This window comes from Diadema antillarum, unplaced genomic scaffold (assembly GCF_040938485.1).
Source record: "Diadema antillarum isolate AM-2024a unplaced genomic scaffold, OU_Dant_1.0 seq00001547_RagTag, whole genome shotgun sequence".
Lineage (NCBI taxonomy): Eukaryota > Metazoa > Echinodermata > Echinoidea > Diadematoida > Diadematidae > Diadema > Diadema antillarum.
In genome coordinates, this window is record NW_027272276.1 from 165,569 (window position 1) to 183,963 (window position 18,395).

Consider the following 18,395-nt stretch of genomic DNA (forward strand, 5'->3'; position numbering starts at 1 on the left):
TACTATACTAATCTTGCTAGAAGAAGGAAATGGTTTCTGTGAAGATATTCAGAAGAGGACCCTTTGGTAGGATTGAGTGCATTCATGATATATGCTCACAATATCGTGCCATCACATAAACAATTTTTGTGTGTGCATGTGTGTTTTTGGTTGGATTGTTTGATCTAAAATCATATCGTAATAATCAAATGATTCCATGATATTAAGATCAGGGCTTTCGATGGAGTTAACGTTTTGAGCATTCCATCCAAAGGATACTTGAAATGCTTTGTAGGAAGGATAATTAAAAATCCAAAGGGTAAATCGAAGGTTTAATAGGCTAAGACATTTCTGAAATCCGTATTTTAAACGTAGAGGTTAAAGTACATCCTGTACATTTCCGACAACAACTGTCATCAGACCTGAGATAACATACTCTGACCCAGTAACTCTTTCTTTGTCCAACGCATGAAGCAGGCAGGCAGCTTCCATCAGTCGGGTCTCTCAGTGAATAGATCTGTTGGCCAATGTCTTCCCACTTTCTATAAAGACTACCTTGAAGATCTCGTTGAATTGATTGTTGAATTGAATTGAAGAGCTCGTTGAATTGTGTGTTGAATTGGATTGAAGAGTTGGTTGAATAGTCTGTTGAATTGAATTGAAGATTTGGTTGAATTGTCTGTAGAACTTAAAGAGCTTGTTGAATTGTGTGTTGAATTGAATTGAAGAGCTCGTTAAATTGTCTATTAAATTAAATTGAAGATCTCTTTGAACTGTCTGTTGAATTGAATTGAAAATCTCGTTGAATTGACGGTTGAATTGAATTGAAGATCTCTTTGAATTGTCCATTGAATTGAATTGAAAATCTTGCAATTAATAGATCACTAATTGCAACTTGCAATCAATTGCAAGTTTCCTGTGGAAGAAGGGAGCTCGCAATCAATTGCAAAGCTTGCGACTGATTTGGGGATTTGTAATCGTGATTGCAACTTTCTTGTAACGCCCCCTTAGTCGTGGTTGCGCTTCAACACAGAAATAACGGAAGTTGTATTTTTGTTTGTTTGTTTGTTTGTTTGTTTGTTTGTTTGTTTGCTTGCTTGCTTGTTTGTTTTCTTGTTGCTTTGTTCCTACGTAGATATTCGCTTTGCTTTGTTTTGTTTTTTTAATTTCCGATCTCTATATTGATGCTAAGAACTCTTTTCCCTGGATACCAGCGATAAATCTGCAAGCTTTAGCTTTTCTTAGGTTTCCTTAGTGATTGTTTACTGTCTGCTCTTTCGCATCTACAATATCAGGATAATGACTGCATGTTTTTACCACTTATTTCTTTTGTGAGATTTAAACCAAAAAAAAAGTCTTATTGTGCATTTAACGTATGTTGTGTAGCCACAATATTCCTCTTTTTTTTCGAAAACATGAAAATAATCTTAACTGAAATTGTAAATAAAAAAGATAAAACATAAGACGGAAAGAAATACAGTGATTTTTAAGGGACAGAAGGCGAGAACGTATAAACATCATGCATCGAAATAATGGTCTCGGTAATCGCGGGAATAATATAAAGAGCGACGGCGACATTAGATGACATATTTGATATGTTTGAGGTAGGCAAGGGCATGAGTGATGAATGGTGGTGATGGTGTGTGTGTGTGTGTGTGTGTGTGTGTGTGTGTGTGTGTGTGTGTGTGTGTGTGTGTGTGCATGGGTGTGAGTTTGCGTTTTGTATGTTTGTGTGTTTGTGCGCTTTAGGCCTATAACAAAATATAGCATTATTATTGGAAATACAATGGCCTCAAGAGGTCTCATAAAGCAGCATAATCATCTTTTTTTATTTTGATTTGATTCGTGTTTCTCTGTATAACGTAATTTACATTTTTTAAGTGATATAGTCAAACCAATAAATATACAAATATAAAAACTTACTATTACAGTACATATGTTATGAATAGCTATTGCCATACAGAACGGTCGCCAATAATAAGCTATAAGCTTGATCCTTTGGCAACCGATGATGCAAGACGTTAATGCAATGAGAGAAGGAGGTCTAACATGATGCTCGTGGAAAAGAGGGATATTATATCAATATCCATGAGAGAAACAAACCTATGCGGGAACATTGTAATCAACTAATTTTAAGAAGCGATTTTACAATCTCTTTAGACATATTGTTTCTAGTTATATCTAGTTTAAGAAATACCATTGAAATTTATTTTGAAGAATTTTTATGTAGTGAAATATGTGTTTTTACGTTTTGTTTGTAAAATGTTATTTTTTCCAAGAGATTAAAAAAAGACAAGAAACAGAACACCATCATACGGAATGATTTGTATATTTTGAATGAAGTGATATGATTATAAATCAAGTTAGTTGTAAGCAGTTTGCTTCTACCATTTACCTTTTCTGCGCCAGTGATAGTGTGTATACAACTCTCTAGGGATTTTTTTTTTCTTTGTCAACTGGCACTCAAAGCATGCAATGGGTTAAAATTTTGTTATAGGTAGAACTATACGTACTTTGGTTAACTTTTTTTTAACATCTTGGTGTGTTTTTTTTTTTTCACTTGAATCATTTCAATGCTTCTCCTGATTGTAAAAACAGTCGTTGTGCGACCCACGCCCATCTCGACCTTTATGAATAATAAAATTCATTATTTAATCATACACCATATCATATCATTTTCATTAATTTTGATAACAATACAGAGAGAGGAAAGAAACATACACACGTGTACTCACGCATGCATGCGTCCGTACACGTGTGTAAACGAGTGGGTTTTTCGTTTAGAAGAGGAAGATGATTGAAAGTTTCAAAAAAAATATTAAGAAATAGTTCCTACAAACTGCCCGAAGATGATAAGTTGTTGTAATTACGTCTTCTTACTATTGACATGTTAAATCGACGTCTGCTCGTTGTAATCAACTCACGAGTATTCACCCTCCAGAATAATAAAGCAATAGACGTGCACTGTGCACTGAAAACGAAAAATAAATTAAAAAGAAATGATACGACCACCAACCTCCACACTCTCGCCTTCGAGCGTCCAATCGTCGGCTATACACCTCGTTGGGAATGAGATTCAGCATATCCTTCTCACAAATCAATGCTTGCCGTATACCTGATACATTTTGTAACCTGGCGTAATGAAAGTTTTCGGTTGGAAAGATTATGATATCTGTCAACAAGTTGACCTTACAAAAGCGTTTGATTGGATTTCACTTCTTGTTTTGATTGTGTTAATCTATACAGATAGCAATTAACTTGATATAATGTACCAAACTCATATACACTCGTTCGACTGGATGTTGAACTCGGTATCTTATACCTATATTACGACCGAATACGGACGAAAATATTTTATGCGAAATATTATTAATGAGGGGACCTATTTAATCACAGACTGAAGAAAGTTTGAATTAGCATCTCGGCATTGTCTGACGTAGTACTAGGTCTACAGAAACAAGAAGAATTTACCACACGAGCCAATGACACACTTACTCAGAATAAATATTTTATAGAGAAAGATGTTTCATCCCCGTTTGTCAAGTATAAGATGGAAGAAACGGAGTAAGTTTAAGCTCAAACTCAACTTACTGCTGGACTGTGTTATACGAATTCTGCAAATTATCAGTTTTATAGAAGTGAATGGGAGGGCGCAATGCTCATGATGTCTCTTGCAACTTGTGGTAGTTACACTTGTTTTGTTGCTTCTTGTCTGTAGCATTTCCTGTTACCCTTCCTCTTCGGCTTTCTCTTGTTTGACTGACGATTAACACTAAATCATCCCACAAGACAATCTCATAAATGTCATTTATATTATCATAAAACGGCGATGGCTCTAAAATCTATCGGACCCGATATTCGGAACTCTCTTCCCTTTGAAATTCGATGTGTAAATTCCATGTACTCTTTTAGGGAAGCTCGCTCTTTGAATATCAGTGATTTCATTGTCATATAAAATAAATTGTAAGTGTACCATATTACAGCCATACATGAAATTCCTTCTTGGAAATATCGTCGCACTTAATCTATTAGGTAATCATGCAACTGACAATGACCAGTGATTAACTGTATCAACTGTTCACCTGTACCTCGATGAGAAAATATTTCTCTGATCTAACTTTGTGTAAACCTTTAGTGAAAGCAGACAGACCTCTCCTTTTATTTTTATTTTCTTCTATCCTATCTCTACGCAAGTCATCCTTCCCTCCTTTTTTCCGATATGAATTATGTACGAGGGATACATGCAAATCAAGGTACGCTAGAGCTGTCACCCTTCTGTATTATTCATTGTATTGCTGATACGTTTTGCTGTACATTGTAAAGGCAATGAAGAAAAATACTTTGTTGACAACTTATGCAGTTATGTTTATGAATATGGCACCAACAATTCGTGTGCATGTATATATATACAGGAACCAATAAATCAAATCAAATCAAATATTGTTAAACTGTTCTACTTGGTTCTAAGCTCGAGGATTTTTCAAAAAAAAAACTGCCTTGTGAGTGATCAGAGTATTCATACTTCGTCAAACTACATGAACAAATTTAAAGGAGATTGATTAAAGGTTTGTAGCCGTTTTCTGATCTGTTCAGAGTATCTTTATGTTGTTATCATCATTATTTTTTTTATTTTTTTTTTTTTTTGGGGGGGGGTATTTTTTTCGAGGGTTGGCAATGCATTTAAGTTGTACATAATGTTAGCACCATTGACGATTGAAGTAGGCCTACACAAGAATAAACATGATAATTGGAGGTACAGGTCATTAAATTCTAGGGTTAGCTCATCTGGGTGTCTTGCCTGTATTGGTGGACATAGTCGACCAATGAAAAGGCAAGAACGCATTGCCGCGCTATCAAAGCCGCCCCTTGCCTGGTGAACCGCTTGCTTCTCGTATGAAACAGTCGATGACTGTCTCAGTTGGTGAGACATTCACAGCCAAAAGACATAGGGACGCATCGAGAATGTCCAGAATTCTACAGTAATTCTTCTCTCCAAAGAAATCGACAAAGCCTTCTCAAATTTTGACGACTATGTGGAAATGGCACATCCTGCACTCGAGGCAGAGACATCGTAATGTTTTGAGATAACGTTTCATTCCAAGCATTGGGCAAGTATATGAATGCAGTGGCATCTATTGTCAATTAACAGTGATTAAGTCTGTTATGTTTGCTAAATGTTATCAAGAACGTAGTTTTGTTTATTTTGTTTTGTTTATTGTTTATTTTTGTTGTTGTTGTTGTTGTTGTTGTTTAAAGTAAATGTTCAGGGGTTTTTTTTTTCTCATTTTTCCGCATTACTAGAATATCTCACTAGACGTTTGATAGGGCCTACTGCTAGGTAGACTTATTTGATTTCATCTGAAGAAAAAACAACAACCAAAAACAACTTCGAAATACGAGTCTAATTTTGATGATTATCAGAACGAAAAGAGTAAAATAATAGGCAAAACAAACTATTATCTTTCTTATTGTTCATGTGTTCGAACAAAATTATGAAATATTGAAATTTCTTTCTCTGAATCTCGAAATGTACTGTGAGATATGGCTTTATATTGATGTTGTTGTTTTATTTCAACGAAATATCAATACAATACAGTACAGTATTTAATCGTATCTTCGGTTCATATAGAGTTCATGGTACCAAAAAAAAAAAAGATATATAATGTGATCTAAACATCGCTTCATAATTGTAACCGGCAGTGTACTCGGCGCGTTAGTCATGTTATTCTTCTTACTCTCTCACACATACAAGGCAAGAACGAAGACTTTCTTCAGCATCATTTGGATTTTTTTTTTATAGGACTACTTTTGACCAAAAAAATGGTCGCTCACTGACCGTAAATAATTGCTTATAGGAACTGCTGGTGCCATGTGTATCTATTGATATTAATCATTATCTATTGATTATTATCTGTTAATTGTTAATGAGAAAAGTTTGCACGAGTTTTATTAGGATAATTTCGACAAGTTACCATTCAATTTCAATTTCAATTTCAATTTCAATTTTAATTTTATTTCAATTTCCATTTAATAAACAGGGAAAATTATATACACTACATTTACAGAACATATTTGTAACAATTTCAAAGAAAACGTACATGTGGTCACGAGTAACAACAGAAATTCCTTTCACAGGTATATACATATACATAATACAAAGATTAGAATGGAAATGGGGGATCCCACTAAAAATCAAAGCTTGTAGGGTATGGGACCCTCGGAAAATACGTACACAAAATCAGAGAAACCAATATCAACTGACATGAAATTAACTTAGGAAGGAAAAAAGAAAGAAAAAAAAGGAAAAAGAAGAAAAAAGGGGAAATGAGACTATGGTACAACACACGCCATCATTCATGTTACTTCTTTTCAGCTTGAGATAGATGATACTTTATGTGCTGCTACATGCAACATAGTTTTGCAAGCATCAGCAGAATTTTAGATATGCATAATTATAGAATCAAAACGATTGTGCTGTATACAATCACATAGGCTGATTACTGTAAAAGTGGATATTTTCGCGCGACTGATTTTTCGCGCTTGGCCGGATGAGAAGAGTTTCGCGTATTTTTAATTCTGCGGAATCAAAATATCAACCATTTGAACATATGACATGCAAAAATATTTGCGTGTTTTTATTTTCGCGCTAGTTTCTGGTTTCGCGAAAAATTTCAACACCGCGAAAATTTCCACTTTATGCCTAGTTTAGCTAATCAGAGAGGAAAGCGAAAATATAAGGAAGAAGACTTGTATATCACAGTAGTTATGTGTTCTAGGTTCAACCAAATTTCACATGAAAGAATCCAGGACTTTAGAGACATTATTTTTATGTCATACAGATATGAAAGTCAGAGACAAGCTTACTCTGTTGGTGTGTGTGTATGTGTGTATGTGTGTGTGTGTGTGTGTGTGGGGGGGTGTGTGTGTGTGGGTGTGTATGTGTGTGTGTGTGTGTGTGTGTATGTGTGTTTGTGTGTGTGTTTGTGTGTATTTGTGTGCGGTTTATGCAATTGCTGCTCTGGATTTAGCACAGGCGTTGTCATTATAATATCTTAAAGAAGACTTTTTAAACTTAAGATTTAAAATTCAAGATTTTAACTTAAGATATTAGCCTACGACGGTACACTTCTACTACTACTACTACTACTACTACTAGCAGTAGTAGTAGTAGTAGTAGTAGTATGTAGTATAGTACCTGACTGACACATCCTAGATCGAGTACAAAATGCCTTCCAAAACATGTCCATCATTAGTGTTTCAATGTCGGCTAAGTCATATCCAACATTTTGATGCAATGCAATCAATATGCATCTATTTTATAGTTCAGAAGTCTCCTTCCACTGTATGGGCAGTGTAGTGAGTAGTATCAAAGAAATTATATCAGGTGTTATCAATTTTGCTCCTTTGCACGGAAACAGTTAACTGTAAAGTGTCTTTTTACAGCAACCTATATAAGATATAAGATGGATGTAAAGTTTACACGACTGTGTTGTATTTGCTTTTTGTTTTTGTTTTTGTTTTTCGTTCTTTTTGTTTGTTTGTTTGTTTGTTTTTTTAGATAGGACAATTTTAGTCTCTCTACGCTTTGGTAATCGAAGTAACATGATCTCACCAAGTATTGCAAGTGGATGTTTACTTGCTGGTTAAAATCATCTCTTAACCTTACGGCAGGGGAAAAAAAGTCAAACCACTAGGATGTAATTGTATCCTCATTGGATAGCTATGTGGAACAGTGGCGTCTAAAGAAGCCATGCGAAGTCTATCATTTGCCAATCTTAGCAACACCAGAGGTCACTCACACGAAGGGCTAAATCCTCCAGGGATGACGAAAAAAGATGCTGTCCACCGTGTCACGCTCCACCGCACGACTGAATTCTTCACTCCACACAAATAACAGAAATTACAGATTGACGTGTTTAAGACTGGTCACTTGACTTACACGCCTGCTTCAAATTTCCAACGCACCTTAGAACCCATCATACACAATCTGAACGTTAGCCACTAGAATATTTTTTTTGTTTGTTTATTTACATGGCTTTTTTTGTGCGCTTTGTTTTGTTTTGTTTGTTTCGTTCTTTTTTTTTCTTTGGTTTGGTTAAAGAAATACATTCTTGATATGAATATCTTCCATTTCGTTATGGTCCGTTTTCTAACTTCCCATTTGCGTGCTTGCACCAGTGATGGCTCGTTCCTCATAGTTCAGGAAACATTTCTAATACATATCAATATATACTAATCGATCTCACATGAGATTTCTTTTCTGGGGGTACATTCTAATTATTTCATTGTACTGTATGTACCACAGTTTTCGCCGCTTACATCATATTTTCTTCTTTAATATCATGGTTAGCGTACTGAGCGCTTTATACATGATATTCTTCACAGAGTGAAGTCAAGTCAATCACTGTTTAAGGTAACTCTTATGAATAGCAGTAAAAATGTTATTACACTCCAATAATGTCATTATTTGGTAATAATGGAAAAGGATTCATTAAAATCAGTGAATCTTTACATTCTGAAGCTTCTTAGAATTCTGATATATCGGCCTGAAAGCATTATGCAAATTAGATGAGATGCTGCTGGTTTTCGCTTTCAAGTCTTGCCTTGGTTTGTATCGAAATCTAAAATCATGTTTGTGGTGATTGGCAGCTATACGAGCCTTACACGTCTACAACAGTTCTGTGGGATGGATTGTATCATCATAAATTATTTTTGTGAGGTCTTTTTCTCCCATGAGAGCAATAAAACTTGTTGCAGATTAGTCAGAGACTTGCAAGATAATTGTCATTATCTCATCCAATTCTGGCACTAGTAAAAACGGTTCAGGAAATCATAAGTTTTATAGATATCAAATAACGTTCGACTTTCCTCTATCACTTTAATAATGCCCCAAACAGCTGCCAAAAGCGATAATCTACATTATGTTTCCAATGAAAATTGTTGACACTGACTGTATTGTCTGTCCACCTTAAACATTCACAAACGAAGACAATCAGAAGACACACAATCCACCCGAGGCATGCTGGGTATAAAAGGAAGACGCGGTCTGATTATTTCAAGCTGGAATCTTTATCGCTGCCATGATGGGAAACGAAGAGAAACGCCAAGAGTCATGAATTTTTCATTCCAATTTTCCTCGGGCTATAGTTGAAATATAAGAATGATTGCCTCGTCTATATGTTTTGGCTTTGTATTCCAGCGGAAATGTCCGACAATGACAAGAAAATTTAGAGGGGGAGAGATTATTCTTGTATGAATAACAGAAAGTAGCTTCTGATTCAGCTCATGGGAGTTGGCACTGTCTTCAAATCAGAGTTTTTGCTATCACTGCACTTGCTAAGGTTAAGGTAAGACAAAATTCTCAATAAACTAATGAGAGAATTACATGTCTGGAAAGTTGTTTCCCAAGAATAACAAATTTCTTGATTGAAAATAATCAGAGTATCATAAAATGTTTTCGTGAAGCGTTTGATACATCTCAACTCAGACTGAAGAAATTTTTCCAAAATTTTGAGTGAAGAATCGGCGAAGAAAAAGTGGAGTTAATCATCTCACCTCAAGTTAGTGCGTATCCAATAAGCTGAAATCATCAACTCCGTCAACTAGATTCTTTGTTTCTGTTTCCTCATGTACTTTGGCCCTTTTCTTTTCACACACACACACACACACACACACACACACACACACACATAGGCCCCATATACAGGGCTTGACATGAACGAGGGCCCGGGGCCCGGGGCCCTAAAAATAGCGTTGAGCCACCAAATTTATCTTTCATGGTCCGATCGGGCAACTGAAATGTAACAAAGAAAAACAAATTATTATTTTTACTTTATTTCGGGCCACTACAGAATGGTTTTCGGACCACCAAAATTTCAGATTTAGTGGCGCCAACTTCCACCAGACATAATATGACTCTATCATATTTACTGGCAGTATTTATCTATATCATTTTTAATCAGTTAGCAACAAAATGTTAAGATTGCATGTCGTTTTCAGCATTTTGTGTGTGTGTGTGTGCGTGTGTGTGTGTGTGTGTGTGAGAGAGAGAGAGAGAGAGTGAGTCTGGCTAATAAAGGGCAGAAAAAACTTCATTGTGACATGAATAGCAGGTGTAATTCGTATTTTTCTCTTCAATGGAAGATGGGAGATTTTTATAGGGTATACAGTCAATTAAAAACGCTATTTTTACATTCATGTTATTAATTGCATTACCCTATAAGAGTGACACAGTTGTCTATTCTTGGTGGTATAATCATGTCGATTTAAATGCATATATTTCCTGTAAAAATGATATCGTTATCAACAAGTTATTATCTATGCAGGCAGCGCAAAATTCTTATCCACACAATGGTTTTTAGGGCCTAGGTGCTATATATAGTAAAAAAAAAGAGGGCTCATCTTTTCCTCAGTATAATATAATTACTATAAAACGGAAGAAATTGGCCTTGAAGGTTTGGTATATATACTATACGTTGACAGCTATAGAGTCATTAATTATCTTAAGTTTTCAGTAAGTTATTTTCTAAGATGTTTTACGAACTTGTCTGATTATCTAATCATTATCTGAGAATTATCATATTTCAAACTTCTCAAAACCTTTTGTAAATTAATGAATCAGTCACACTCACCATTCACCTTTTACCTAATAGTTATACCGGTACCTCAACCCGTTTTATTCTGCAAAAGGGCATATCTATTAATAAACCATTCTGCTTTATCAAAAGCAAAATAGACCTATACTATAATAGCTTGTCCTGCAGTAGCTAGAAAATAGTTAGGGCCTATATTTTTGAATACAACTTTCCGACAAATTTGTCGAGAGCATTTTTTATGTTTACATGTTTACACAGATTGTTTACACAGAAAATCTTTACTACAAATTTTCCATTTTACAAAATTAATGAATTGTTAATGGGCGATTAACTGTATGGGTGTATCTGGAAACAAGTCATTTATTGTTTAGTTCTCAAGTATTCTCTTGGTGCATTGATTAATTTGACAAAACGCTGTATGTAGAGAGACAGCCTTCTGTCATTTTTTTTTTTACATTCTACCCGTGTAAATTCAGGGGTGTATCCACAGATACGTCCTGTTGCCAAATCAAGAAAACAATGCTGCTAAAAAGACAGGAAATATCACTAAATATCTTTAAATCAAAAGCGTAGTGGATATGAGATTTGGTTAAATGAAAAACCAATACAATGCAAAACACGACCGTTCTGTAGGACCTACTAGGGACGAATTAACACTATTATGCTCTTATCAACTATTAGTTGATATCTCTTTTTAACTGTTTTAGATGCTACTTATATATTTGAACTTGTAACTTCATGACTTTTTTATTGGTTTGTAAAAATAAATGGAGAAATATTCTTTTAAGCGTTTGGTTGATGTACGTGACTTGGCCATCGTAATTCTTTCTCACGGATCTAAATGTCAGATTATTATACCCACCGCCAAGGCTAGGTAACTTGTTGTAAATCTGTATGTAAGCTTCACCTGATCTAAATTGAACATGCAGTTGCTACTTTTCTCTGAAAATGTGAAACTCAAAATTTCTTCAATTTATGAAAATTTTATGTTAAATTTTGATGAAAACTTGACCAGTCTGTAAATCTATATTCATCACAGTCAATATAAATTATCAGTGCCTTGATTTTCACTTAAAGAATCAATTTCCCCATGGTTCTTGGTCTCCAGAGCTGTCTGTTGTCGTTGTTTTTTGTTGTTTGTTTGCTATGATATTATAATGTGCGTTGATCGAATGTTATCCTTTACAGAGTTCCGATAAATTGCCTGTGTTTGGTAGTTGTATTAGACTATCTGACTCGTATGAAGATGACTTCCAATTCTACCTCTGATTCTTACCAGCTTGCCGTTAAGATTACTGCACCGACGTTAAGAGATTACACATCAAGCAGCGGTTGACAAGTAATGAATATATAATGAATTTTAAGTCTTGCAAATACGGTGGAAAATGTCATTGCCTGCAGTGACACGGTACTTCAATTATCTGATCTTTCAAATTTATAGATTTGACACACAAAATCTTAAAAAGATGAATACACCGCAATTTCATCTTTGTAAAACCAGAATGTAAATGTAATAGACACAAGAGCTTAGTGAAAGACAGATATCCTAACGATGAAATTCAGGCTAAGTGACACGTTGAAGGTTATGGAAGCGAAATAAATTACGATTGGATTGAAAGTGAGATGAGTTAAATGTCGGTTTAGTTGTTGTTGTTGTTGTTGTTGTTGTTGTTGTTGTTGTGTATTCTTATCTTTGCTTACACACTTTTGCTTTGTCTATAGGAAATGGTACTGAAGAAGCCAATAGTTGTATAGCATGTATAGATAATGACTTACATAAGGGCGATTAACAACAAAGACCGTTGTACACCATAACAGCAACATCTTGTTACATCAGGGAACGTTTTATAAGGGGGGGGGATCTATGTACCTTTCCTCTTACAAACACCAAATATACGTAAACATTGATATCGTAACTATGTTGTGATGGGAACCTTACATAAATATAAAAAGGGTTGTTTTACATGTCATGTAATATTCACTAGGTCCTTAAATATGACTTTTTGTCATACATTTTTGTCCTTCGCTCGTTAGTGAATTATAATTAACATTGGGCCAAGAATGATTAGGATAAGACTGTCGTTTGAACGGAAAAGGCGGAAGACGGTGATGATGATGATGATGATGAAGAAGAAGAAGACGGAAAAAGTGCGGAAGAAGAAGAAAAGAAGAAACGAGTACAAGACGAAAAAGAAAATCGGTCAGATCCCTAAATCATCATCAAAACCTAATATTCTTCCGATACGTGAATAACATTTGAACCTCAAAATGGTGTATGGGTTCCTATTTACTCTTACATATGAGTTTATGGCGATAACGCTATATGATTACTACATGCTTTCCACATCACACTCTGCTATGACGTGTATCTCTACAGATCAACATCTCCTCTTTAGAGCACAACGGACACCTTTCTTCACTGCACCGCACTAGCTCTGCACAATAGCCCGCTCAGTGAGTGGCAAAATTTAACGCTCTTCATCGTACTTTCATGTTGTAAGATTACCTGGGCCCTGACCTTGGCCATCCTCCTGTACAATCAAGTTTTGCTTATGAGGATGATTCCGTGCATTCCAAATATCATCTTGAAACTTTAGTACGAGTGTTTCCTCTTCTGGTGTGAATTCAATGATTATGAAATCACTTTACACGTTAACTTTGTTTTCGTACGTTTTGAATATCATGTAAACTACTATTCATCACATTTTGTTACACTGAAATGATTAGTTATTGCAGAATAGAACTGAAATCAAATCAAATTGAATTAAATGCTGGCATGCACAAAATGGCGGTCATAGCACGCGGCATACAACTGCACTCCAAGATTTTTATTATTTACTGTATATAGTGTAGCTCCTTATTCGCTGATTTTTAGTTCTATTATCAATAACAAGCACCATGCGAATATACCTAGTACTTAGTATATAAAAAAAAATCACCCCTTATTTTGATTAAGACGCTAAATGTAATATCAACACTATATAGGCCTACATCTAATCTTAAATGTCATATCGACCCTAAAGGTAATGCGTTTTAACTCTAAATATAGTATCAGCTGTAAATGTAATGCATTTCAACCTTAGATGTAAAGCTACGGTCACAAAGGTTCGTACGAACGATGCTTTCGTACGAATGTCACTGTTCGTACGAATTCTGGAGGTCGTAGAGATTCGTAGATGGGGCACAAAATTCTTACGGCCTTCTTACGAATTTCGTACGAACGCTGTTTAATTCGCAAGAACAAATTGTGTACCTACGCCTTACGAGTCCCTTACGAACTCCTTACAAACTCGAAGAGTTGTTCGTAAGAACACCGTACGAATCTCTGTTCGTAAGTCATCCTTACGAAAGACGTAAGAGTCCTCTATAAACAACTTAAGACGTTCTTACAATCATCGTAAGAATTTAAGGCTTCAAGAATTGTCTCTCGACCCTGCAAAATCTTGCGTAGTTGTTACGATGTTTGTACGACGCCTTACGAAGAGAGGGTTTCGTACGAAGTTAAAAAAAAAAAAAATCTTGGACAAGAAACCAGGCTACGAACTTACAAACGGTCTACGAACGGTCTACGAACGCTGGTTTCGTATGGCCTTCTTAAGAAGATCTTACGAAATTGTCTACAAATCGTTCATACGGCGTTCGTAGCAGTTCGTATTTGTGAAATTGTGACCGAGCCTTAATATCGACCCTTGTTGCCATTCATACTCATTGCCTATCCTGTGAGATACGAATAGAAATTAGGCAAATTGACTTTGATTGAAGTCTGAATTGTTGCGTCAATAAATGTAGAATAAGATAAAGTGAATCATAGATACATGAAATGCTGTTCGCATTGGAAATTCCAGACTCTTATACCATTATTTCCCATTGCATGATAAGTCATACAGAGCATCACTGAATAGTCTGACCACCTGCAGCCCTTTTGATAGGAAATTATTCAAAATCTTGAGTCCTAATGATTTTTGTCTCATAACATGGGAATTTGAATTTCTGTATATCAACAATTTAGTATATCAACAATTTGTTGCTTATAGCTACATTATAAATGGCCAATCCTTTTGCTATTGACTGTGTACCGAGTATCGCTTCCTACCGAACTTGTTCAAGGCAAATTCTCTGAAGACCTTATTCGCCATCAACCATTATCGCCATATTGAAGGCAGAAAGTAAATGTGATGCTTGATTCCAAATTCCATAATTTGTTTTCACAGAAAAAGTGATATGTTAGAAATCACACAGTCTCACTTTTGCCATGACCATTTTTTTTTAATGATGTAAAGTCTGTCTATAAAGTATCCATATGCGGTAGGTACTGCGTAGGTTTCCTACAATGACTTAGAAACTGCAATATTCATATACAAACACATAGATCTACACATAGACGAGCTACCTGCAATTACACTAAACAAAAAAAAAAATCCAACAATGAAACATTATGAAAGTCCCTTGTCTTTTAATTGGCATTGGTGTTTCTCTAACTACTAAACTGAATTTAATGTCTTACAATTACGGTTGACACTACATTTAGGGTTGTCTCCTGTTACATGTATTACATTAACCCATTTTGTACGGGAACCTGGTGGCTTGCGCATTAAGTCTATGGGCATTTCAGAATTCCGAATGGAACGGGTTAATATAGGGACAAAATGTATTACATTATTCCAAGGGTTAAGTTTTATCACATAAATATAGGATCGATATTATTATAGTGTTAAATGTATTACATTTAGGGTCGACATTACTTGAGTGTTGATGATACATTTAGGGTTAAAATGTATTATATCGATAAGGGTTGATAATGCACGAAATGTTGTCATCACATTTATGGGTGATGCAGTTGATTTTCCTGTAATGCATTATAGTGACCGTGAGATATAAAAATTAATATTTACCATACTACAGTATTTCATCATTTCAGTGCACTTGTTTGTATACGTACGTGTGTGTGTGTGTGTGTGTGTTTGTGTGTGTGTGTGTGTGTGTGTCATGTGTGTATAAAATAAAACTAATATTGAAATACTGCTCTCAATGTTTCTCTTTGTTCCAGGTCAATGAGTAGGCTCCAGCGTTTCATCGGATTTATCTCAGACACGCACACCAGTTCCGAGTGTGTTCGAACTTGCAGCGTAAAAGAACCATCTTGTTTAAAAACAAAACAAAAAACAAAACAAAAACAAGGAGAGAATTATTTTCTTTGAACACAGAGATCGTACCTCCTAAAGAAAGATACAGATCCAAGTTTGGACTAGTTAATCATCAGGCCATATCGTCATACATTATCAGCTGTATAATACGACTAGCTTTGAAAAGTGAAGTAGGCAACGACTCGCAATTTCGCCATCATGAATAACGACTCGGGAATCAACGAAACGCTGACTATGTATTCTCCTGTGTTACGTTATCGGTCTCTGTACATCGGCTGTCTGATGGCTGAGTTAATCATTGGAATGCTGGCTAACATGAGTCTCATATGGCTAGTAACAACGGTGCGAGATCTGCGTACTCCGCCCAGCGTTCTACTAACTAATCAGGCCATAGGTGACCTATGTTTTTTGAGTTTTTCCATGATTCCCCAACTCGTGTCCATCTTGACGCCGGGCTTTCGTCAGACATCTTGGTTGTGTCACCTAAACCATTTTACTTATTTCACTTCCTTTGCTGTATCCGCCCTAAGTCTTATGGCTATTAGCATCGAGCGTTACTGCGCCATCGTCATCCCTCTTAAATTTCGCCAAGTACGGAGCTTGAAGGCGACATCGGCTGTATGTTGCTTCATTTGGCTTCTGGCAAGCACGTTTGGAGTATATGCTGTCTCTGCCACTGAATCAGCTGCATTGTTTTGCACTTATCCTTTTGAGCAGCTTTCTTTCCACATTTATTTCTTGTTTCAACTGGTGTTCCTCTACGTTATCCCGGTGCTTTGCATGACCGTGTTTTATGGCATCTGCGCACGGCATCTTCTCCGGAAGGAGATTCGAACATCGAGTAGCGACAACGCCCGCGTACGAGTAGCGATCAATCTGATGGTTATCACCCTGGTCTTCACGCTGTGCTGGCTGCCTCACTACGTCTTCTTCTCCTGGTTTCTCTTCGGATTCAACAGCGAAATCTTCAGCAAGCGTTCTATGTATATCTTCAAGCTGATTCGCGTTGGGTTGTATTATTTTGCTTCTTGCATCAATCCTATCATTCTATATGCCATGAGCTCATCATTCCGCCGACATTTTATTCGGAAAATAACGTGTTTTGTCATGCACCGAGAAGGGCAGGAGAGCAGCCAACTGAGCGGACGGACCTACACCTCCTTACCGCAGCAGAGTGGCGTAGCCCACGTGTGCAGACAGAGAAAAGACAGCGGGCAGAGGGAGACCTTGGCACCAGCAGACATGCAAATGGACAAAATTTATACGATGGCTGAAAGAGAAGATGAAAAGATGTCGTGTCGAAAGCACATGCTGGAAGATGGTGTTTGACGGTGGGGTTGCTAAATGAAAACATGGGATAATGATTCTTGTAAAAGAAGTTTGGTTGTATCTTGCGAAGAGGCTGTAAGTTGTTGAAAGGATATTATAAGTGTTTGAAGAATAAAGAGTTCAGTCGACACCCGTTATAACGAAGTCCTCCTTTTATGTCGTTATAGAAATGTCATTATATCCGAACAAACAAACAACAAAAAACGAAGAGCGCGTAATGCTGAGGCCTGAATTTTTACTTCGTTGTTACTGGAATTTCGTTGTAACCATGTTCGTTTTAACGGGAGTGGACTGCATAACAAACATGTTTGATTTGTTGTGATTTTACTCTCATTATATTTGAATGGATGGACATGTAAAGTACAGGTCCTAGAAACTTACATACACTAATATTATCGTTGTACTTGCATACTTATTGTGTGTTTGTGTGTGCTAATGCCAAAATACTGTTACTGTATTTATCTCCATAATAATATCTCCTAATTTGACAATATTGTAAACTTTTTAATAACATTTTTTCATTTTAACTTTTCTCTGTTCCTCGGTAGCTCCATGGGGCATTTTCCTACTGTACTAAATACGCATGCCTCCAAATATCTACACACACACACACACACACACACACCATAGGCACAACACATATCGATATATGTTCGAATATAATAGATACATACATAATATGCAATGGACGCATATGAATTACCTTTTCAAAATGTAATATAGCACTTGACATTCCAACGGGAGTAACTTTTTTCCAAGCGCTTGTTTTTTAGATGGAGATATAATTCCTAAGGGACTCTCAAGTGTAAATTACAACGGTACGACAAGGCAATATAAGTTACAAATTAAGGTCTACATAAATACTTAATTGTAACCCCCAGTTAATCAAATTCTCAAACTATTTTACCGAAGTAATGTTACTTCTCGCAATGAAGTGATGTCGATCCCCTCTGTATTAGTGATTGCATTATGACCAATTGCAAACTAGAATTTGAGTGCACACTTTGATGTGCATACTGGTATAAAAAATTATGCATATTTTATTGTACAATTTTGAAATGATCAGTGTCAATTAATTGTTTGGTTGGACCATACACTGTACAAAGAATGTCATTGAATTGTTGAATCGAGTTCGATCACGATGATCCAATACGTAGTTTAACACTTATTAGGATCACTAAAATGCTATGTGAGTCGAACATGAAGGTTGTTGTGTGTTACTAGCCACGTGCACCAAAGTGGTCCTTTCAGACAATATAAGTGTATAGTAGAGTGAATGGACACGTGAAAATATCACTAGAGAAAAAAAAAAGGCCAGATGTATGATGAGAACAATTTGTGTGTTCCT

General features: G+C 36.0%; 1 protein-coding gene across 1 annotated transcript; it reads left to right on the forward strand.

Moving 5' to 3' along the window:
* The first annotated feature begins 15,916 nt into the window (after nucleotides 1-15,916).
* Nucleotides 15,917-17,047, forward strand: LOC139710590 (neuropeptide CCHamide-1 receptor-like). The gene has a single exon (XM_071622515.1). It carries the CDS (start codon nucleotides 15,917-15,919, stop codon nucleotides 17,045-17,047), a length of 1,131 nt encoding a protein of 376 aa, XP_071478616.1.
* Nucleotides 17,048-18,395: the final 1,348 nt, after the last annotated feature.